This window comes from Syzygium oleosum, unplaced genomic scaffold (assembly GCF_021117445.2).
Source record: "Syzygium oleosum isolate NSW1041296 unplaced genomic scaffold, Sole_v2.1 Sole_v2.01, whole genome shotgun sequence".
Lineage (NCBI taxonomy): Eukaryota > Viridiplantae > Streptophyta > Magnoliopsida > Myrtales > Myrtaceae > Syzygium > Syzygium oleosum.
This window is the reverse complement of record NW_026607485.1, coordinates 38,934,035-38,958,741: the sequence shown is the minus strand read 5'-3', so window position 1 is coordinate 38,958,741 and position 24,707 is coordinate 38,934,035. Positions and strand designations below refer to the sequence as shown.

Sequence of the window (24,707 nt, the reverse complement as noted above, 5' to 3'; positions counted from 1 at the left end):
AGAGAGAGAGAATGGCGATAAGGAATCGAACATCCACCGTTCATATCATTGTTTTTTACGCAACAGCAACAGCAACACCAAACACCATCATGGTGTGGGTGGTGAGATCCCACAGGGCGAGAAGAGAGAGAGAGAGTGTGTGCGCGCGCGCGCGCGCGTCTTTTTCTGCTTTTGTTTTCCACTTCGGATGTGACGCTTTTTTGGGTAATTTAATGTTTTTCTTTATGTAAAGAAAGCACGCGCATTGCGATTTTACCATTCAGAGACAACGGAAGCGTTTTACCCTCTTTGCCTTAAACAGAAGGAATCAAATGAGCACATACAAAGGACGGTATCTGCCGCCTAAAGTTATATCCCCCATGCTTTCATTGAGCTAACCCATAACTCTGTTTTTGTCCTCTAAATTACGTTAGGATGGTGCGCTCGAGTTCTGTAAACTTACAGCCTCGCATTCTGTAATCCTCTTGTGATAGGAGATCAAATGTATCTATCAAATTGATTACTGGAATTTAGAGAACAAATGACATGTCATCTTACTAAGGCAAAAGTAAGTATTGAATTGTAACCAATTTGTCCATTTGAAAAATTTTACGTAACTGGTCGACTTTGGTAATGCAAATAATTTGATAAAGTAACGAGCCGTGAAAGTAAAAGGAAGAACAAGACTTTGCCAATGATGGGAATTTTCGAGCTCCGAGAAACGAAGGACCATGTTGAATACCGGATTTGAGTTATGGCATTTGATTGGACGTATGAAGTGTCATAGGATTGGATTACACAATATTCATCATCAAGTTATGGGATCAAAAGTGAAAGTATCCCTTTTAACTTATGCCTAATTCTATAGTGCAGGACTAAAAGATAGAGGGAAAAGTACCACAAAAGTCCTAAACCTATTGCATTAGTACTAATTCGGTCCTAAATTTTTCAATTTGATCAATTTAGTCATAAACATTTTTATATTGGTATCAATTTAGTCCATCCGGCTAATTTAGATTAGAAATCGCTGACGTGGACGCCGACGGTCCTACGTGACACGGCCGATGCTGACATGGACAAATTTTATAATTTTTTCAAAATTTTTTTATTATTTTTTTCTCTTTTCTTTTCTTTTCTTTCTTTTTTCTTTTTCTATACACAGTTGGCTGGGCGAGGTCGCCGGCCATAGGTTGGTTTGGGCCCTCGCTCGCCACGAGGGAGGGCCTTCACGCCCTCGCTCGCCACGAGGGAGGGCCTTCACGCCCTCGCCTATGATCGACGAGGGCGTGACGGCCCTCGCTCATTGCAGGTGAGGCGGTCGTAGCCCTCACTAGCCAACAGGCGAGGGGGCCCTCGCCCAGACCAACCTGTGCCCGGCTAGTGACCTCGCCGGCCAACAGTGTATAGAAAAATAAAAAAGAAAGAAAAGAAAAGAGAAAAAAAGAAAAAAAAATATTACAAAATTTGAAAAAATCATTAAAAAATTATAAAATTTATTCACGTCAACGTCGGCCGTACCACATTGGACCATCAATGTTCATGTCAGCGATTTTCGATCTAAATTGATCGGATGGACTGAGTTGGTATCAATGTAAAAATGTTTAGGACTAAATTGGTCTAATTGAAAGGTTTAAGATTGAATTGGTATAAATGTAATAAGTTTAGAATTTTTGTGGTACTTTTCCCATAAGATAAATGAAGACCGTGGCCCAAACACAAATCATTGATTGCATCTAAGGGAATGCATGGGAGAGGGAGATCCAATTTGAGGGCCTACTACATTGGTTTGGGTGATAATATGTCACAGATGGATCAGTTCAAGCAATAGTGGGAAACTATTTGAAGGCCTAGAAGGTTTCGATTTTCAAATGGAGACAAACCAGAAGAGAACAAAAACAGGAAAAAGATGGCATGATTATCGGATGCCACCGACCCTCTTGTCCTAAAAAAAAAAGTGTTGGGGTCGTAGACGCCTTCAAATGGAGTGCTGGTCGACCCCGTTCTCAGTACTACGCCATGTGTCTCTTTTTATACGAGGGCGAAGATGTCCAACCAAAACAGGAGCTATGGACTGCAAAGTTATCTCCAAGTGTGTGGCACGTGTCTATTCAAATTCGGCCATTGTTTGTACCGTTCATGATGACAACGGCTCCATTGCCTCCTGGTCAAATTCCCACAGACGAAGATGGGATATTTAGCAGCTCGAAGACGCACGTTTGGAATATGACGAGGAAGGTCGCATCCGTCGTAAGAGTCATCGTCATCAATAGGTTGACGTCTACCTAATTTTTTGGTTTGACTTGGGCGGGGGTGCCATGCATCATCCTATGACCTAAATTCGTTCAAAACGTAACGATCACACAGTAGCGTAGCTAGTATCCATCTGTCATATCTCTATAAGCTTCCGAGTCTAGAAACAGTCTTACACCTGCTTTTCCTCTTTCAGCAAATTTGCATTATCTTCTCATTCAACCCCACCACATTTAAGGCCCTAGAATTATCATCCGTTTGAATTTCTTGATCTGAGGATCATTCACTCATCAAAAATCGATGGGCATCGCAAATTTTAAGCTTCTACAAGTGAGCTAAGCGGCGAGGCATCGCGATAGTCACGAGAGATCACAAGGTCTCGATCGCTTTGGGAAGGTAGAGCGATTGTATCCAGCTTTTGTGCCTGTGGTTTCTAAATTCGTTCAGCACTATAGTCGGGTTCTCTTAATACAAATACACGTTGAACACATCACTAACACTTCATGCCCGCAGTAAACGGTATTGTTTTACTCGAATCATCACGTAGTAAGAATTAGTGGTTAGAGTCCATACCATTTAGGGGAAGATGTGCCATTTTTATTTTGTCTCTCTGAGAGATCGTTAGGCGGTGTGGATTTTAGAGATCCAATATATCCTAACCTTCTTAGATCAACTAACAAAAAAGAAGCAACCACTATGTATAACTTGAATTTTAAATTCAAAATTGTGCTAGGTTTGTAAGTTGGGAAAATTGTCCAGAAAGTATTAAATCTAATGCACTTTTAACCTTTCACTTTTGTCAATTGAATTTTAAATATTTTCACGTTTTGCCAGTCCAATTAAGTCCATCTGGTCAATTTTGACTGTAAATCGCTGACGTAAACGCCGGCCGTCCTACGTAACACGACCGGCTCCGACGTGGATAATTTTTGATAATATTTTAATTTTTAATTATTATTATTATTTTTTGTTCTTTTTTTTTTTCCAAAAACCTAGCCGGCGAGGTCGCCAACTGACCATCGCTGGTCATACCTTGCCGGCCATAAGCGAGGCTGCAAGCCCCTACCCTGTGGCCAATAAGGGCATTGCGGCGCTCGCTTGGATCTTGGCAAGGTCGCGGAGGCCCTCGCACGTGGCTAGCGAGGGCCGTGACGCCTCGCCCACACCAGACTTCGTGATTCATGTCAGTTTAATATCGACGCAAGTCTTGACTAATCAGAATCACGCGTCCTGTTTTTCCCCTTTCCGGACCAAACCGTAGGCATGCCTGACGATCCGATCGGACGGACCCTCTCAGTCTCGCGTGACACGATGAAAATCAAAAAAGGGCGATCATCAAAGCGAGTCAAAACAGCTGACTCCTACTTTGTCCACTCAACCAAGGCCAGCCATTTGTTTTGACCAAGTCAAAGCTACGACTTGGGTCCACAAAAGAGCCCCCAAAGTAAAACTTATCGCTCTCCATATCTTGGGAAGCGACAAAGCAGACTACGACCCCCGCCCCCGATTCAAAAGGGTGGACAAAACCTACCCATGGCCATGAGCGTAAAAAAAGAAAAAAAGACTTCTCACGAAGGCAATAGTAATGGTAATGGCATCATTACATTAGAACGACCAAATCTCTCGCATGATGTGCAGCAGTAGAAGTATGATCAGTGACAGGTGTAGGAATGAATTATGTTAGAACCCGTCAGATTAGATAGGACAAGAACGAAGAATGGATTTTAACTCAGTTCGCCATGATTAAGCCGACATGTTAGGCTTGACATTAAGAGGAACAATTTGTTCTTCATCCGCTGTCCATCGTTTAATCACGAGTAAGAACCAAAACAAAGATCGACGTAATTAAACACGAGCATACATAGGGTATGATACGTATCATCTTCTATTCGAACGACTCAAAATAGAATTAGGGTTTCTTATGTGGGTGGAATCCATTCAGATGCGAATTATCGTACATAGATTTAAAGTAGGTAAGAAGGATAAAGTAGAGTCAGAAGGGGATGAATCGTTTAGAGAATGAGGAAATGAATTTAGAAGGGAAAGCATCCCCCTCCACTTTAATCATGTAACGATAAAGGAGGGGGTGGTGGAATCAAAAAATGGGGTTTACTGCGACACTCAATAAGTGCATCCATGTTGGTGTGCACACCCACCTTTCAAATCTTGATTTAGTGACAACATTAATTAACTCGAAGTCCATAAGCTAGGCATGAAGTCGATCCATCACAGACAACTCTGAGGCACCAGGAGTCCGCTGCTGGTGCCCCCTATGTTCTTGCAAGAAGAAGTGGCCGCCTTGTTCATGGAGGTGAGATTGATGTCTTGTAGTCTGATCCCCCGGCACGGAGCGCTCGTGCTGCAATCGAAAGTCACCGCATTCTGGGTTGCCGACGTCCCCTGTATGTTCCTGTACGTCACCTGACTAATCTTCACCCCGGAACTCTGCGATCGACCTGTGAATTAGTTCACTAAAATTGGTTCGTTGTGGTGGGCTCTGAAGTTAATGAATTGTGGATTATACCTGGCGAGGACAGCCTTGGTTGTTGGGGCAATAGTTCTGGTCGATGATGATTGGGTTCTTCACATTCTGCATGAGTATGTTTTGGAAGACGACGTTCCTGACGAAGGAAGTGCTGGGCCTGGCCCATGACTTTATTCGGACCCCGTTGTCGGATCCAGTGAATACCGCATTCGTCAGCGTCACATTTTGGACTCCATCTTCAGTCGCATCCCTCCCTAGGCTCCCAATGCTGTGCCACAACAATTTCATTTTGAGATTAGATCGAGCCATGCACAAGTAGTGCCACAATTAAGGGCTCGAAATATTGAGGCCTTTCATATATTAAGAGATGAGGTAAATAGATGGCGCACTGATGAAGGGTTAGTACCTAATGCCGTGGCCCGGGCCGCATTTGATGTTGGACATGTATAGATTGGTGGTGCCCGGTCCTATCGATATGCAGTCATCTCCACTTTGGAGGGTGCTCCCAGTGATGGTGACGCCCGTGGACGATTGCACGTGGATGCCATCTGTGTTGGGACTCTGGTCCGGAGCGATCGCCTTCACGTTCTGCACCACCGCGTTGTTGCAACTGTTTATCACGATATGAGTCGCTTGGCTGTTGATTGACGTCAATCCGCTCAGTACGATGTCGTTGGCCCAGTTGAATGTTATTGACTGGATTAGTTTTCACGCAATCACATTAGAAAACATCCCCACAAATAGGTATCCTTCCCTTGTCAAAGATTTTGTGAAGTCCTAAAACTCTAAAACTTTTTTATGGAAGCTAGAATGCAAGTTTCATAAAAACCGCAACATCGTCATCATCATTTTTTGTTAACTAAATCATCAACTTAGCATATGTTATTGCCCAACTTGGATCAAACAATACATAGATATTAGGTGAAATATTGTCAATTAATATGTGAAATCAGTATCTTAATCAGTACAGAATGTACGAACGTACCCTAGCGCCAGGAGGGCAACTCTGGCCAGAATTCTTGCAAGCCCAATAACCAGCACCCTTGGCATCCAGTGTCCCGCCTATCACCGTCAACTTATTCACCTGTATGAACAATATCCAGTACCCTGAATTCCCCAATGCCCTGTAGTCCGATGGTGCCACCAACGTCCCGTCTATCTTCACCGTCACCCGGCTCTTGCACGGACCCCGGAACTCCACCGCCTTTAGCATGTACCGCCCTCTCGGCACGTAAATTGTCGCGGCCTGAGCCGACCCACACGCCGCCTTCCATGCCCTAAGGAAGGCCTGTGTCGCATCCGTGGCGCTGTCGGGCTTCGCCCCATAGCTCACCACATTGTAGTCTGCTTCGGTTGGGCTAATCAAGATCAAGCATGCGAGCATGAGGAAGATGACTTGCTTAGCCATTTTCTTTTAGTTTTTGGAAATACAAGTCGTCTCAAGAGAGAGAGAGAGAGAGAGAGAGAGAGAGAGAGTTGGATGATACAAGATAGGCAGTTGGTGCCGTGATTTATAGTGTGGTTTGGTTCGTCGATCTTCGTTGTTCTTGCAGTTAGTAATATAAAATATGGGGGTTTAAAATAAGAGTTTAATGATAGATCTAAGCTTGCACGTTATCACGTACAAGTGATTATACGGATGATATGTACGGTGAGCATGTGATCCGATAAGTGGTCATCGTCTTAAGACAAAATAAACAAAGCGGAGAGCAATTCGGTTCAAAGAGACACGAATAATTACGAAAGTTGTGAAGGTCAGAAGAGAACCATAATGGATGCAACAATGAGCTGTCACACTATTATTCTCAGACGATTAATTGTTCCTTAATTTAATTCGTCAACTTGAACGAACGCAGCCAAGCAGAGGTCAGCCATGAAGTTGATGCTGTTGCTTTTACTTCTTCTTTTAATATTTAATAATGAAAAACAATTTTGTGCAATCAAACTGCACGCACGTGCACTTGTATATAGTTGATGCCTGGTAATTTTTTGGCATCGATTATATCAATTTCCAATATCAATTGAATTCCATTCAAGGAGTTCCATCTTTCGAAAGTGATTTTATTCAACTCCCAATAGGTCAATTGCAGCGTGTTTTAACAATATGTTTGTTTGGGGGACAAAATCTTTTAAAGCTACGGTGCATTGAAGCTCGATGGAGTTGTTTCATAGAAGTTATCCTTAGGTGGTGTCGTAGTTATGAGATGCTCTAACTGCAAAATGTCTACGAATCATCACTTTACAAAGCCAAAACACATCTTTTCATTGCTATATATGACTAGTGCTAGGATGCTATACATAAGTTCATAATGGATTACGTCTAGGGAACAATTGATGTTATTATTTCCTTAATACAATCCCAGGCAATACAACATTATATTATCAATGTGCTGACGCCTAGAAAGAGACGTGCAAAATGAAAAATGCATGTGGTGGGGGAACTTAGAACAAGGTCTTTAATATATTTTTACTTTGAGGGTGAGCCACGTGCCACGTGGTGACGAGCCGGAGTACAATCAGCCGCTTTCTTAGGCGTCTTTGAACGTGCTTATTTGCTTTCGATCCCATCCAACGCGAAGCCCTAATGAGTAATGACTAAGTAAAAGGCATGGAATCAACAAGCGATCACTCTGTTGTGAAGCAAAAGGAGTTCAAATAGACAATATAAAGTAGAGAAAATAATCCACGGAACAACAAGAATAACATGCAATAAGAAAGATAAGGCACGGCGTCCGGATTTGAACTTGTGATTTGTAATCTGATACTATGGCAGAGTAACCATTTGTTCAAAAGTTTGAACTATCAAGATACAGACGAACAATGTCTATATGGCACATACACTCAATACTATGGATGGATAGAAAGTGACACGCGTGCATGTTTTGCTTTTCAGTCATTCACAAATGCATTCCATTGGTGAAATGGATGTTCTGTCTATAAGATTGCGTGTGTAAAAGGTCTATCGCATTCGAGTGGACAGATTATAATTGCGGTCAAGAAACTAGCTAGGGTTTGCCCCCAAAGAAGGTACCGCTGATTCATACACCGATTCATGTAGGTAGGGGGTTAGAAATTGGAATGCACGTTGAGTGAGAAACAAAGTAAAAAGAGCTGGTGTTGATTTAAGACAACATAAAGCAAACAATGCATGGAACCTGACCGTACTCATGGAGTACATACTTTGATTCGCATCATTCATTGAAAATCATAGGGTTGGGAGGGGTTGACCCTCCCTATTATTCGGCATTCATATTAGCGACGTGATTGCGTCATGCATGTGAGCAATGAGCATTAGCGGGTTGAATTGCATGTTACTAAATGAATGGAGACTCGCAAGTCCGTTAAAGTATGCATCTCATTTTATAGGTCAACCACCAACTATATGGAGTCTCAATTCATTATATATGGCTGCGAATTAGTTTGAATAGTTCTCTTTTGCTATTCATTTCTGTTTTTGGGGGCATTTTCCGTGTAAAGATTAAAGAGGGGAGAGAGTTGGTCAAAGTGAATACCATGAGCTCACATGGACATTAAGGACATTAATGTATGTATCAGCTAGGTGGACAAAATAGTACATGTGGCAAACTACATGGCTCTCACCTTAACAACCTCCGATCGCTTTCTTGATTAGTGACCAAGTTTGGTACCATAAATTTGATCGACAATTTTTGGATTTCCGATACCATGACAAGCCTCGCTTGATCACTTGGAAGGTCGCACTATCCTTCTTAGTGAACAACGAGAATCATGTGACTCATTCGGGCTTACTTGTCCTTCCCTAGGGTCAGGCAATAACTGTGATCAATGCTCTCTCTTGCTCGAGCTTTCTTTTCTTTTCTTTTTGTTTTTTGCGAATAAAGTGACAACATGTCATTTAACAGTTAACCAAAGCCAAGTACAACGTTGAGCCATAGGCGAATGGCACAACAAAAACATCGGTAGAATAGTTGGCAATACGCAAGTTGCTGATAGGATAGAGAGAACTAGCACTACAATAAGATTACATGCATCCCTAATAATTCCTCCTAACAATCTCCTAAAGGTTCCTAATGGATTATAAGTAAACTTGTCAAAATGGGTCACAAACTTATATCTTAACCTATATTTGATGATTTGAGTTATTATATGTGTTAACTATATTTAATAAATGTGTCATAAAAAGGGTTTAGAATGGTAAAACCTAAAATAATATGGGTATTAAATGAGTTCATAAGTTATTTAGACTCAACCTATCTTTATGATTCTCTTTTCACTTTCTCTCACCCTCACTCAATCTCGCGTTAGCTTTATGCTCTTACCTCAGTTTAGGTATGAGTTTTCTTAGATTTGGTTGAATACGAAAGTATTTATTTTTAGCAATATGGGTCGGGTGGGGCTGAGTTACGGGTCACTATATATGTATTATGTGAAAATGGGTCACAATGGGTTAAATGAGACAATTTGGGTTGGATCATTTTCAACTCGATCCAAATCCAACCTGACCCATCTGTTTGACGGGTCTATATTACTTACGAGTCATGGTATTGAGCCTTGCTTCGCCAAAAAGTCTGCACATCCTATGTCCCGAGGTACGGGTTAGCAGATACCTGAATCCGCAAATAATGATGCATCCTACCACGCACGGTGGCATTGTCTGTCTATTGTTGAACGTAGGAACTCCCCGCATGATTGAACCTATTTCAGAATTGGGCTAAAAGACAGAGTACTGGGCCTTCAGGGCAACCCTAGAATGGAACAAAATCAGTGGGCCCACTTTGTCCCTCATGTAAAGGTCTAGAGACTCGCTTTACAAATTCAATTCACGCACTCTCTCTCTCTCTCTCTCTCTCTCTCTCTAGAACATGGAGCTCGAATTTGAGTGCTAGAGATAGGGGGGAAAGAGGACATGTCACGCTACTTAATGAACAGGGGGTTCTTCGTAGCTATACTTTATATCGACTTGGGGTGGACATATTTAGCTAATTGAAGTTTTTATTGATTAGGTAACTTAGCTTTCAGCTTAATTTTCCATTGCATGGTGAGAGCAATAGGACGAGGACCCCATGGTATTTAATAAAGCTTAATATTGCGAATGAAGGAAACGGCCACGGTAGGATTCTTGACTCCTAGTATGTTGCTTGTCTACGTAGAATAAACAATTGATCCCTTGAGATTTTGCTTTTGACCTCCACTTTCTTGAACCCCAAGTTATTTCTTTCGGCTTTGGATATACCCCCTGTGACTAACGAAATTGTTAAGCTTGTTATATAGATAACAATTTTGATATATGGCGCGCATTTGTACGTAATTGATAATGAGTCAGCCCGTGTCACGTGAACCAAGTCCCGAAAATGAGTGCTTTGAGTGACCACACAAAATAATGGCTATGTGGAGATAGATCTTCCTTATGAATAATATTATAAGGCATTGCCCATATGATATGGAATTCAGGATGTGATAAACTCCCCTCACTCAAGGAAATTGGCAAGGGTGTTTTGGAAAAGAAGGTAGTAATTTGATTATTATTGTTTATTGACAGACGTAATATGGTGTCTAACTATATTAGTGAGGATGCAGATGGTGACGAATCTAGAATTAAGTTGGAGAGGACATGTCCAAATATCAGTATTTTATCATCTATAAAGTCAACAAATCATTTGCACTAGAACAAAAACGAACTACAACACGAGTCATTCATAAGAACAATAGTTAGCTATATTCACAAGAACAATAGTTCTTTTGTTTTTCCTTGATGCAAAAGAGAATAAAAATCCAAAAAGTTGCAGCAATCCAAAACATAAAGGGAGAATTTCAAATAAGGGCTTAAAGTTGCCAAATCGTCTCAAATAAGGACTTTTGGCTGGCCGGCCAACATGTGACAATTCTGGTAGTCGGAGAAGGGGCATTTTAGTAAAAAAAATTCTAAGTACATTTCCTTAATTTTTTTTATTTTTTTACTTTCCTTTTTTCTTTTTCCCTCTTCCCTCCCTTGGCCATTGCTGCGCCTCGTCGATGGCTGGCAGAGGTCGTCGAGCCTAGGTGAGGGCGTTTATCAACAGATCCGATGAGGGCAACCCTCGCCCTTACTTGTCCAGCTTTGGGCGACCCTCGCCCGACGTTGGTAAGGGCAAACCTTGCTTGAGTCTAGTGACCTCTGGCGGCCATCGATGAGGCTGACAATGGCTGACGGAGGGAAGAGGGAAAAAGAAAAAAGAAAAAAGAAAAAGAAAAGGAAAAGAAAAAACAGAAAAAAGGAAAAAAGAAAGAAAAAACAGGGAAAAATTTTGAAAAAGTAAAGGATGAAAATGCCTTTTGACCAACGAGGTCAAGTCATTCTTTGAGACTGATATGACCACTTTAGGTTTTTATTTGAAACAAAATCCATTTCAGGCTTTTATTTGAGAAAACAAAGACAATTCATGCTCTTATTTGAAACAATATCCACTTAGGCCATTATTTGAGAAAAATGAGGGCACTTCAAGTTCTCATTTGAAATTTCCCAAAAATAAAAGAGTACCACTGGGCTAACAGTGGTCTAGCCATATATTTCAAGGCAAAAGTATACTATAAGTACCATAACTTGTGTACGGTGATCACTTTGGTGCCATAACTTTTTTTCGAATCATTTTGGTGCCAACTTTTTTGAAAAACGATCATTTTAGTGCCAATGCTGACATGGCTCGCCGGAAATCCGGTGTGGCGCTGACACGGCTCGCCGGAGAGGTCCAGTCAGCATTAAAAACCAAAAACGACGCCGTTTAGCCCGCTGATGTGTACTTTTTTAAAAAAAATTAAATTATATTAAAAAAAAAACAACGGCGGTAGCAGCGGTGAGGGACCCACCACCGCCGGGAAGGGCCGGCCCCGGCGGTGGGCGCAGTGGTCGGCGAGGGCCGGATCCGGCGAGGTAGGCCTCGCCTTCGCTGGGCGAGGCCAGACCTCGCCTTCGTTGGGCGAGGCCAGACCTCGCCGTCGCGACCCAGGCGATGGCGAGGTCTCGCCTCGCCCAGCTAAGGCGAGGCCAGACCTCACCGTTGCCTGGGTCGTGACGGCGAGGTCTCGCCTCGCCGGATCCGGCCCTCGTTAGGTGAGGCGAGGGTCGCCGGGCCCCGGCCAAGGGCCGGCGACCCTCGCCGACCACTGCGCCCACCACCGCCGGCCCTTCCCGTTGGTGGTGGGTTGGCGGCAGCAGCGGCGAGGACCGCTGCAACCTTTTTCTTTCCTTCTTTTTTATTTATTTAAATTATTATTATTTTTCTAAAAGTTAAAAAATTCGAAAAAAAGCCACATAATTTCCACGTGTACAAGTCAGACCATTTTTTTTAATATAAATGCCAGGTCAGCTTTTTGGCTGGAATTTTGGCCGGAGTTACTAAAGTGATCTATTTTCCTCCGACTTGGCACCAAAGTGATCCGAAAAAAAGTTATGGCACCAAAGTGATCGCTGTACACAAGTTATGGCACTTATAGTGTACTTTTGCCTATATTCCAAATTTAGCAGACAGTCCTTGTTGTCTTATTTTGGCCAATATTTTCTGCTTAAAAAATTAGGGTTTAGGTTACATGAAAATAAGTTTACAATACTCACTTTAAACCAAAAAAGAATAGTGATATTGTGCGTGTTTTATGTCAATCAAATAGGAGTGTCACTTGGTGTAACATTTACACAAAAAGACCTACCGATGAGAAGAATCTAACTGGCTAAGGGAGGTCGTAAAATGTAATAATACTTTTGTTAAGCTTGTTACGTTATCCTTATGGTAAAACTTGGGTGATGTGGATAAGGAGAGTCATAGGCTTTTGGGTCAATATGAAAACCGCCCCTACCTAATTAAAGACCTATTGTATGCACAAACTATGTTCATTCATTTTTAGCTACAGACCAAGAAATGTGCTTTACATAATTGAAGATGCATTCCATTCTTTGGCAGAGAATATGCAAATGTAACGGTCACGTGCCTAACCTACATCCTAATTGCCTAGCCGAAATCAAATGGTCAACACTTGCATACATTATATCCCATCACATGCCTCTCTCTCTCTCTCTCTCTCTCTCTCTCTCTCTCTCTCTAACAAAACAATCTGCTTGAAACAAGGAACCCCTGAAACATGGCATCGTGCATTCATGGACTCAAACCTTCATAGAACCCCTAAAACCAGAACTCTCTTCCTCTTCCACCTCTTCTTCTTCAGACTCGGACGACATTGTTAGGTGTTGTCCATAGATGCACATGCTTTTCCGTAAATAAATTGGACTTTGTTGCAACAATATCAAATCGCAAAAGTAAGTAGGTGCTGCGACTGCGGCAACTGTTTAGTATGGACAGTATAATGGTTCCGCATAATTCGTTAGGTGGTGATCGAACGACTTCAACAAACAACTCCCAGAATCATTGTGGAATCTGACTTCCCCAACAGTTTCTGATCATTAGTGGACCGTTGTATTTATCAATTTGTCTAGGATCTCAGCACGTGAGCTCAGCAAAAATGGTGGGGGGAGGATCTAAATTTTTATTGCATTTGCTAAATTGTAGATCTCATCATTCCCTCTGACCTATTCTTTCAATGATTACGAGACGAATCATTGCAATCCTAAACAAGACTTCGAAAAGAGAATGATTTCTTATCCATCGACCGCCCTTGTCCTAGGGTTGTGGTAGCGTACTACGAATACATTAAAGATTAGGATTATATAGAATGAGGAAATATTCAAAGGGTCATCACATTAAAGAGACGGGTTTATCACATGGGGTTGATACCGGTTGCAGCAATAATTCATGGCTCTCATGTGTTTTCTTGCACATGACTCGACCCTAATTTTTTCTGTTTGATTCAAGTGTGTAAAGACCAAGAATCCACCGATGAGGACGCCACGATCTTGCCACCATCTTACATTTTGACCATTCTTAAGTGAAGATTAATGATCACATCTCCCGTATCTCTTTTCAACACCAGCAAGTTAATCAAGTACATGAACTTGTCCATTGATAGGTCCCTGTTGATTGCATTCGAAAGAAAAGTTATTCTTTAGGAAAGATTCATTCCACTGTGGCTATCATACCACCATTTAATTATTATTTCGATAGCAGTGGCTTGACTTGTAAATAGGCTCATCCATGACCGTCGCCAGTAGCTCACATCTTCCATTTTAAGTGTTGAATTTTTACGGGTTGACTTATTGCATATAAGTAGAAATAATCTACGAATTATACTTAAGTAACCAATCACAGTTTTGGCAAGAGCCAAATATTGCTTAGGTACATAGAAATCTCTCTATCTCTCCTAATCAAGTCGATCACTTTCTCGAAAACTAAAAATAAAAATCGTGAATATTCCATGAATTTGGTGGGGTTGGGGGGCCACATAACTGTTACAGTTTAAATGACGCAATTCGTTCAACTAACCAAATCAAATCAAACGAATATATGTATATCTAGATGATGCTGCCTTGATTTATGGCAACATTATTGGCTGAGATGAGATGCCTTGAAGGAGAAGTCGACATTGGTATTCGGCCATGTGGAAGCATGAGAAAGCGAGAAAAGAAAATCACTCTTCGTTCACGACCGAAACAAGAAGAAAAGGTCGTGAAGAACCCATTATAATATTCTTTGGAGTTGACAAATAGTGGTTGCTGCACATGCATCGTGGTCTTGGACGAGAAATAAGCAGCTTATAACATGGCCTCTCAACCATACATGCCTATGATTGGGCTTTCCACTTATTAACTCCTTATCTCGTGGCGATAATGACAATATACAGATTTGAAGTTCACACAATTTGACGGGTATGAAGTGCTCGACATGTCATAATTCAACTTAGAACGAGCCTGAGGTCTATCATGGTTCTGCTTTAATAATAAATACGTCAAGTGTTCACATTCGCCCAGCATCAAATGTTTTTTAGGCATCAATCTTTGTCATTCGACAAAGCTTTTTAGTCAAGAGTTTTACTGCGTTTTCATGATAGCGGTTAGTCTTCGGTGGTTAACTTTTTTTTTGGGGGGGTAATTGACTTCAGTATTAGTTATTGTACAGGCGCTTCAATCACGCTTAATTTCGGCTAAGCATCTCCGGGATACATGTCGTTGTATATACATATAGCGTGAAGCAGGATGCAGCAAACGTCCAAAGGATGAAGCGATATAAATGACAATTTTCGGAGGTAATGAATGCGATCGAAGAATTTGTACTAAACATATGAAATTGAAAACATTGAGGAGAAATTACCAAAGACTTTATTAACATGGAGGTTAGCGGGGGCCACGGCATTTTGGGGGCGGCTAAACCAAGCGGTATTTCCTCCGTTTTATCCTCCACCTGTCACGTCGCTCCCCACGTTCCCCCCAAGCCCTTCTCATTTTGCCGATAACATTATATTAATTTATTGAGCTTCCAGTCTATTATATTAGAATACCAAGAGTCTATTGTATTATTTTTCAGTTTCGTTTCAGTTTATTGTTGTAAGCCGGGAAGTCAGCATCATAACTGTTGCCGTTAATTCTTCCCTCTCAAATCATGGGAGACCAAAGAGCCGGGGCCATATATGAACGAGCAAACAACGTTTTATATATATATATATATATATTCTTTCCCCCGGATATCGAGTTCCCTTGGACATGCAATCCTTAAAGACGTGTAGTTGATTCCAAGCAATTTGTTCTTATTGAGACTCGAATACATGACCACCAAGTCTTTCGATACACGGATCGGTGCTGAGTCTAAACCAACATGACCAACATTTTGTAAACAAATATTTGCTTTAGGGAAAACAAACAGTACCCTAATTACTAGATGTCGATTTATGACGAATCAATCCTAATGTTTTTGCGAATTCTATCTTAAGTAAATTCGCGTTTGAATTCAAAAAGATACGAATTACATACCTTCTCACAAGTCTCACGTTTATGTTTGTGTAACTAGATCTGAAAGCACTTGCAAATCAATGGCCATTGCCATAATTGGTGTGAGAGGGAGATCAAATTGTACATATTCCAACTCAAAGTATGAAATCAAATGCGGTGACAAATGATATTTCAAGAAAAGGATGACCAAGGAAATGAAACGGAGAGCATGGAAAGACGGGCATGGCACCAAGAAAACGACGGGATGTTTTGGTTTGCCGAGACAATAAGTTGACGGTTTTCAATCAATCTCTGCATTTCCCTTCGGCAACATATTCAATTGTTTTGTTTTTGTCTATAACTATATCTACAAAACATTGACGTTCTCTTCCTTCAAAAGCAACCCACCATGGCCATGTGCCCTTTTGCATTCACTTTATTCTACTATAAAGAATGTCATAAGATGAACCGTATAACAACGTTTTCATTCCAAAGGCGTTCAACTTCAGGCATCAAACCCATCCAAAAATTCCAAATTGGGAGCCTTATAATGTGGGATAAGAGTACATTCATTCCGTCACTCCTCAATCAACTCAAAAAATAGCGTCGAATGAGGAGTCTCGTTGCATTTTTTCTTGCTCATTGTCTCCTAATACAGGTCAAAAGTAATCGCGCTCCTTCCGTAATCAAGCCTTAATTTTTGGAATATATTTAAGTAAACGGATTGGCCTTTTAATTAATTCTTGTTTCAACCCTAGAAGTAGTGAATTTTCATTGGATGGAAAAGCAAGGAGCATGACCTTCTTCACGAGAGAGAGAGAGAGAGAGAGAGAGAGAGAGAGAGAGAGAGAGATAAGTACACTCGGAGTCATCCGTCGGGCGAAACTGTCAAATCTGTCATCATCATGGTCTCCTCACCAAAGTGCCATATTCTTCCAAGTGTTTGAATACATTTGAGACATTCATTGCATTTATCCCGCATGTCGATTTACGAAGATGGTCCAATGAGAACGCTTTGTACACAAAGTGTGAAAATTAAGCCTTAGAGACCTTTTGCCAACCATGCGATGTTTAGTTTTGACAAATGCTTCATATAGACATATCAAAAAAAAAATAAAATCAGAAGGCTTGTGTAATTAATCTTTTTCGCAATTTGGGATTCTTCGGCCGTATCGAATTCTCTCCTACGTTATTTGTGCTATTATTATATCAAGTATAAGTATAAAGGCGATCGTAATCCGGTCAACGACCCATTAACATTGCAATCAGAAAGTCCTCTAAGAAAAGGAGCATTTCGGCCAAACTGCTCAATTATCCAATCTCTCCCCAATCACAGGCTAAGCATTTTTTTTTTATTATTTTTGTTTCTGTTTGGCCTTTCTTCCTTTTCAAATTTTAATTTGGAACAAAACTCAATTTCCCCTATAAATACCCCGTATTCCATTGCCGTTTCACCTCACCAACGCCACAACGCACAATACCACCACCAAGAACACTCACCCTTCAACCCGTCTCTCTCTCTCTCTCTCAAAAAGCCCAAGAAGATGGCCGAACTCATCTTCAACACCTGTCTGAATTATCTGGTACTTGCCCTCGGCATCATCATGTTGTTGTCCGAATTGCCATCACCAGCAAACGCAGCTTCAGTTGAGTACAACGTGGTCTCTCTTGGCGCGAAAGCCGATGGCAAGACTGACTCCAGCAAGGCCTTCCTGAGCGCATGGGCGTCGGCTTGCGCGTCAACAAGCGCCGCCACCGTCTACGTGCCACAGGGCCAGTTCTTTGTGCAGTCCGCCTCCTTCAATGGGCCATGCAAGAACTCGGCCATCACGGTGCAAATCGACGGCACTCTCATTGCGCCTTCCGACTACAACGTGAACGGGAATGTGGGGAACTGGATCATAATCAGGGACGTGAAGGGGGTGTCCGTGCTTGGGGGAACCCTCGACGGGCAAGGCACGGGCTTCTGGGCTTGCAAGCTCTCCGACAAGAGCTGCCCTTCCGGTGCTACGGTATGTGTACATAACTACACAACCACGAACATGCGCACAATTCTTCTTCATCCACATTTTCATCGTCATCCTCATAAACTGATTTGAACTTATGGAGTTCATTTCGTCAAACAGCAGTTATCATAATATGGTTTTTGCGTCATTTCGCTCGAAAAGTTGAGTGCTTGTGGGTTTGGTTATCTATTAAGTGCATATTACATTGCATAAATCATGGGAGGCTACACACTAGACAACTCACGGCTTTTCCTCGAACATAATTTCGGAAATGCAATAATGTAAGATTAAATAAAAGCCTATTCCTTATTACCATTTTCAACTTCAATATTTAAATACTATAGCACATGCAGTTTGGTGTTTCTTCTTCTTCTTCTTCGGCCAACTTTTTTAGGTCCGATGCACAGGCGAGCTCAAACCAACTCTCCTCCGTCACCAAAAATAAAGAAAAGAGTGCGTTAAAGAAAAAGAAGTAAGAAAAAAAGAAAATATTTTAAGATCCTGGAAATCATGAGAAGCAATTAAGCCCTTTGGGGGCGTTTCAGTTTCACGTCGCTTGCTTATATTAATGTCAACGATCCGTATTCTTGTTTAAGAAACTCAAATGGGGCCACATGTCACCCTCTGTTCCCAAGCCTGAGCCATGTGATACCCAATGCCCCCAATCACGGATAACCAACATAATAATTAATGATGGGATTTTTGTATTATAATTGAATATTAAGACTGTTAAGTGTTTTGTGTAACACGGTGGTTGATTAGTGTTCATTTTGGTGTTGGTGGGTGCAGAACTTGGAAATCAGCAACTCCCAAAACGTATTGGTGAGCGGACTCAGCTCCCTCAATAGCCAGATGTTCCACATCGTCATCAACGAATGCCAGAACGTTAAGATGCAAGGCGTGAAGGTGTCGGCCTCTGGGACCAGCCCCAACACCGACGGTATCCATGTTGGCGCCTCCACCGGCGTCACCATCCTCAACTCCAAGATCGGGACAGGCGACGACTGTGTCTCCATCGGCCCCGGCAGCAACAATCTCTGGATCGAAAACGTTGCTTGCGGACCCGGACATGGCATCAGGTATTTAATTGGTTGTTTTACCATCATATTACCCTATACGGATATATATACTATCTCCCGCCAAATTTAGTATTGTTCATTAGTTGAATCGGAAAGTTACAGTTCTATGTGGTTGATTTTCAGCATTGGGAGCCTGGGCAAGGATCAACAAGAGGATGGCGTCCAAAACGTGACGGTTAAGACGGTCACGTTCACCGGCACGCAAAATGGAGTTAGGATCAAGTCGTGGGCCAGGCCGAGCAATAGCTACGCCAGGAACATCCTCTTTCAGCACGTCACCATGAACAAAGTCCAAAACCCGATCATTATCGATCAGAATTACTGCCCCGACTCCGGTTGCCCTAATCAGGTAAAAGCTCCCTCCTTACCAAATTCCACGAGTCAAGGGAAATTGATAAGCAGTTCATATTAAAAATGTTAAGGTGGATATCCAGATCTTCTTTTATTGATCAAGTTCTCATTTCTCTGCTAATAGGCTTCGGGCGTAAGAGTGAGCGACGTGACGTACCAAGACGTCCACGGGACATCAGCGACCGAGGTGGCCGTGAACTTTGACTGCAGTTCAGAGTACCCGTGCACCGGAATAACGATGCAAGACGTGAAGCTAACCTACGGGAGCCAAGTGGCCACAGCATCTTGTGCCCATGCTGGGGGCACAGCTTCGGGCGTGGAACAGCCCTCCAGTTGCTTGTAGTTGTCCCCAAATAAAGGGAAAAAAAAGATAGCAACTCTAATCTTAATTAGGGTTGGTGAAGTTAGTCATACTTATTTAGTCATGTGAGTCCTAATATTTGACTTAGGACCAGAAGAAAATAGGTAGTAGGAAACAGATTGTCCAGTGGATAACACAAATTGGGTGCTTGAGCCTGTGGCGTGTCCTAGCTCACATTAGTATGGGCTGGACTAATGGAGCCTGGCCTTGCATCCAAATTCTATTAGTCCAATATTGGAAGTGTTCTCTTTATGTCACAGACGTTGAAATGAATTCGGCTTGCCAGAGTCCGATTCTTAACCATTCAACTGATTTTCATCGTACAAATATTTCCTTTCATTAAGAAATAGCGACGCTTATTAATTACCCATTTCAAATCTAACCACTGTACGTAATAAGGAACCCTCAAAACCTCTGAGGCCGCGTTTGGTCGTTCGGATTTTTAAACAGGATATGACTGGATAGGATAGGATAGAAAATCCCAAGACTTCTTCATATTCTATCAACTGTTTGGTGAACTGCGGATTTAAACTTGGATATTCTCATATCCTATCCTATCTAGTATTTGGTGAACTGCGGATTTAAAGTCGGATATTCTTATGCATAATTATACTTAAAAAAACAAAAACATTAGGCAAGTACAAACCGACATATTAGATTATAGCAAAATCATCCAAAACAATATATCTTTTTTAAATTGATAGATTTTCACAAAATCAATCTATTATTCGCATTGTATGCAATATGCATAAAGAACCAAAGCAAAAGGAAATTTTCGAAGTAATAGCCCAAATATCTACTTTCAGAAATTTGCGCATGCTTGAATTTAAATCAAGATAGCTTCAAAATTTCCCCACAGGGTCTCTATACAAGTGAAACAATCAAATCATGATTGACGTAAGAAATATCTGCAAATGTGATGTTCTATTCATCATCGTAGTAATCAACTCAACTTTGTCGAATTATGTACATCAGTCTCTTTTTCCTTTTAAAAGTGACATCGCGCATGCTAATATGAGACGAGTCAATTAAGACTAACATGAGAGCATTAGAGATATGAAAAATATTTGACATTTAGATTATATATGTCATGTTCACGGTAAGTTGCGCACGGAAAAGTAACCAAAAGATTTGAGTATAGTCATGAGACATGGTCTCAAGATTTTGTGGAAGAAAAGTCTCTTTCGAAAAGCAACAAAAGCATCACCTAAAAAGGCATGAGGACTAAACATCAAGAGAGCACTCCGTCATAAATTCAAGATGAATCACCAGAAAAGTTTGTTTCATTATATTGAATTTTACCACCATATGAGACAAACTTCAGCAGAATAAAAGCAAGACGCTATTAAGTTCAAGATGCATCATGTACCTGAAGGTCCCGAACAAGACTCAATATGACTACAGAGGGACTACATAAGAAATAACACCTTCAAAAAACGTGTGATTCCAATAAATAGCAAAAAGAACATTGCTCAATATTGTTAATTGTCATAAATCAACAAAGGGACTACACAAGAGACTTATTACTTATAAACAAAATTAGGTACAACTTTCCCCTTTCAACTTGCATAAATCCACTGTGACTCATCGCTCCAAGAACATTACTCATTCTCTTCTATCATCTCTTGGAGAAGCAGTTCCATAAATGCCTTCCTGTCGTCTCCTTGAAATCCGAAAAAAAAGATGAATATTCTCAGGATCCTTCACAATTTTTTTGCATAGTTTATTTCTATCCATAGTACCTAGAGACATTTGAAGAAGCTCCTCATTAATTTTTCTCTTGTCATTATCCAAATCTTTAGCATGTCCGATGCGGGTAGCAATCGACTCCATCCTCTCGTTAGCTTTTTCCAAGAAAGAGCCAAAAGTGCCTGCAATCTCAACTAACCCAGTAGCCCATTTATCACTTGCTTTAGCCCTTCTTCTTCTCGAAGGATCAGAAACATTTTGTGTTTGAGAAGATAGTGGTGGTAAGTTTTGACTTACACCATTAGTTGCCACGCCATCATGATTCTCACCTTCTTCATTATCTACAGCCGCATGAGCTTCTGAAGGGTCTTCACTGAGATTTCCCTTGGCACGGTCTTTTCCAAATACGGTTGCTAGTCGATCATATTGGGGGAAGGACTTCCCTCTCAAAGAAGCAACTCCTGGATAGGTCTACAAAGAAAATATAATGTTTTGTTAAAAAAGAAACATGTAGTAAAGAAGAAAAAAAAAATGAGAAGAAGTGACACAAACCTTGCAATATTTTAGCCAACTATCCTCCGGATGAATATCAACATAATGGTTTTCATGATCCCACCCAAAGCCACTTTGATCCTTCAAGTCATATATCTGATTGTACAACTTTTTCAAGTTTTTCATCTTCGACTCTATGTGAGGATTACCTTTGATGGCAGAACCAAGGAACTTTTCTTCAGACCACTTCTCTAACATAGTCATGTAACCACTCTTGAAACCGTTAGCGGCTTTCATTCCTCATGCACTAGTTCTTCAAGACCATCTAGAAGTGAATTTTCTTCATCTATTGTCCAAACACGTCGATCTCTCTTTGTTCCCCTTCCTTGAGTTTGACTGAAATTGCTACCTTCCATTCCTAAACATCTCATTTAATTTTAGAAAATTTAATGATAGAGGATAGTGCAGTAGAGAAAATTTAATGATAGAGACAGTGTAGTACCAAAAATTTAAAATGATAAAGCCATAATTCAAACATTGCATAAGAAATATGTCTAAATAATGACAAACTAGCACCATATTACACGTCTAATAGAAATGGAAAATAAAATAAAATCTTACAACACAAGTCTTGCAACAATGGGAAACAAATGATTTTTTTAAATAGTGTCAAATCATGCATCTCCTCCATGTCCTCGACTTGCATTCCACTCATTAAACATCTGTACTGCCAAATTTTGCCTCCATGTCGTCCAATGATTCGACGGCTGAACAACATCAATTGTTTCCACATCTTCAATGATGTTAGCAACTTCATCTAACTGTGCCTCAATTGGATCAATAGCCATTTCTCTTCTTATCAAGTTATATATAAGGCAACAGGCTATGATTATTCGACCTTGTGTTCTAATTGGATAAAAAGATGGACTCCTAAGAATAGCCCACCGTAACTTAAGTAGACCGAAGCATCTTTCTATGACATTTCTAGCTTGAGAATGCTTCATGTTGAAGTACTCCTCAGGGGAATTTGGTGTACAACCTTCTGTCCACTCAGATAGGTGGTATCGAGTACCTCTATAAGGAGCAAGAAAGTCATCCCCATTTGTGTATCCAGCATCTACAAGATAATAATTACCTAATAACAAATGATAACATTATTAATTGTCTTAGAATCATTAAAACCTACATGACAAAGAATGCAACATATTGATAAAGGCTTTATCTTACCAATGGGAATCTTCAGACCATTGGGTTTAACTAAAGCATCTCGAAGTACTCTAGAATCCGCTGCTGAGCCTTCCCATCCAGGTAAAACATAAACGAATCTCATGTCACGTGAGCAAACTCCTAACACATTGGTCGATACCTCACCCTTTCTATTTCGGTACCTTGGTTTATCAACCTCTGGAACACGTACCCTAATGTATGTGCCATCTAATGCTCCTAAGCAACCCTAGAAACACGAAATTAATGAAATAACCTTATCCTTAAAGTATTAAATTAATTCATGTAATAGCATAGCGAACATACCTTAAACCATTTCCATCTCTTGTTGGTACATTCCTCTGGAACTGGTTCAGGTGAGTGATATAGGACATTCGGTTGTTGGTTTCGTTGATTCTGACTATGCAGGTGATCTCGGCAAAAGAAGATCTTTGACATGTTATGTTTATATGCTTGGTGGTTTCGCGGTTAGTTGGAGAGCAACCTTACAAGACACGATTGCCTTGTTTACCATTGAAGCAGAGTATATGGCAACGATGGAAGCGGCAAAGGTAGCTCTTTGGTTGAAGCCTTTTGTTACAGAACTTGGAGTGAAGCAGGAGGGAGCCTCCGTTATCTTTTGCGATAACTAAAGTGCGATCCAGTTGACCAAGAACGCGATGTATCACGAGAGAACGAAACATGTCGACATCCGGTATCACTTTATGAGTGATGAGGTTGCTAAGGGTACGATTACGATGAAGAAAGTACCCATGGCGGATAACCCGGTAGATATGTTGACCAAACCAGTTCCTTTGACAAAGTTTAAGCATTTCTTGGACTTGATTGGCGTTTTCACTATTTGAGTTGCCTAAGCAGAGTTGGTGGCGTTTCATCCCTTGTTTCCTACACCGAGTATGCTCACGTAGGCTTGGGGGTGTATGTCGTTAATTCCACTATTTTGGGGTGGCCTTGTGTAGTCACTTTTGGTGGTGAGCGAGAGAGGTCTTGTGGCATTTGATATATCGCTCTTCCGGAGATTTGAAGTCAAGGTGGAGATTTGTTGGGTTTTGACTTTCAAATTGATGACAAGGATATTTTGGATCATGCACATTTATTTTAGGGGTTTTTGAAGGGGGACTATAAAAGAGATGTCTTGCGCAACGCATCTCTAACCCTAGCCTCCACATTCTCTCCCTTCTTTGTTCTTTCTATCTTCTTGTTTGATCATTAGATATTGTGGCTCACCACGTGGTTTTTTGAGTTTTTCGATTGTACTCGTTGTTGAAGATAGTGAAACCCCTCTCTCTCCCCGTGGTTTTTCCCGTTTTGGGTTTCCATGTATATCTTTTGTCTTGTGTGGTTCGATTTTGCTTTCATCCTTGCTATTTGAGCTTTTCGATTTGTGCATCTCTTGGTGTTGTTCCGTAACATTTTCCTTTATAGAAAGGACCCTTTATACTTCGTTCTACTTCCATTTTATATGATTTGATGCTGCCAACCTGTTTAACTCCAGAGATGATAAAAATGCTTACATTTCTATTTTCTATTATCAGACACCCCCCATGTTTAGGAAATGTCGCAAATAGTTGTGTAAATTTTCTATCGGGCAAATTACCAAAAAAGTCATAAACTTATTGTACTTGTGCCAATTCAGTCATAAATTTAATTTAGCCAAATGAGTCCTAAACCTTTTAATGATTTGCCAATTTAGTCCTGTTGGTCAATTTTGATCGTAAATTGTTGACGCGACAGTCTTGTTAGCGTCAACCGTCCTATATGACACGACCGGTACTGTTATGGATAAATTATAAAGAATTTTCTAAATTCTTTTCTTTCTTTTCCTAAACCTAGGCCGGCGAGGTCGCCATCTGATCCTCACCAATCATAGGTAGGGGTCAACGACCCTCACCTGGTCTAGGCTGGCCAATGGGTGAGGGTCGCGGTCCTCGCCCAGACCAGGCAAGGGCATTGCAACCCTCATCGGCCA

General features: G+C 41.1%; 3 protein-coding genes across 3 annotated transcripts; 1 reads left to right on the top strand and 2 right to left on the bottom strand.

The window, feature by feature from the left end:
• Positions 1–4,358: 4,358 nt before the first annotated feature.
• LOC115681368 (polygalacturonase-like) lies at positions 4,359–6,164 on the bottom strand. Its single transcript, XM_030605285.2, has 4 exons — positions 5,700–6,164; positions 5,121–5,410; positions 4,754–4,982; positions 4,359–4,674 (listed from the first exon to the last, which is right to left on the bottom strand). The coding sequence occupies exons 1-4, from the start codon at positions 6,120–6,122 to the stop codon at positions 4,456–4,458; spliced, it is 1,161 nt and encodes a 386-aa protein (XP_030461145.1). The 5' UTR covers positions 6,123–6,164; the 3' UTR covers positions 4,359–4,455.
• A 10,842-nt stretch (positions 6,165–17,006) lies between these two features.
• On the top strand, positions 17,007–19,636 carry LOC115666810 (polygalacturonase-like). The gene is made up of 4 exons (XM_056318027.1): positions 17,007–17,548; positions 18,332–18,621; positions 18,745–18,970; positions 19,097–19,636. The coding sequence occupies exons 1-4, from the start codon at positions 17,081–17,083 to the stop codon at positions 19,313–19,315; spliced, it is 1,203 nt and encodes a 400-aa protein (XP_056174002.1). The 5' UTR covers positions 17,007–17,080; the 3' UTR covers positions 19,316–19,636.
• Positions 19,637–20,938: 1,302 nt separating this feature from the next.
• Positions 20,939–21,811, bottom strand: LOC115667325 (uncharacterized). The gene is made up of 2 exons (XM_030588920.1): positions 21,575–21,811; positions 20,939–21,493 (listed from the first exon to the last, which is right to left on the bottom strand). Exons 1-2 carry the CDS (start codon positions 21,809–21,811, stop codon positions 20,939–20,941), a joined length of 792 nt encoding a protein of 263 aa, XP_030444780.1.
• Between the last annotated feature and the right edge of the window lie 2,896 nt (positions 21,812–24,707).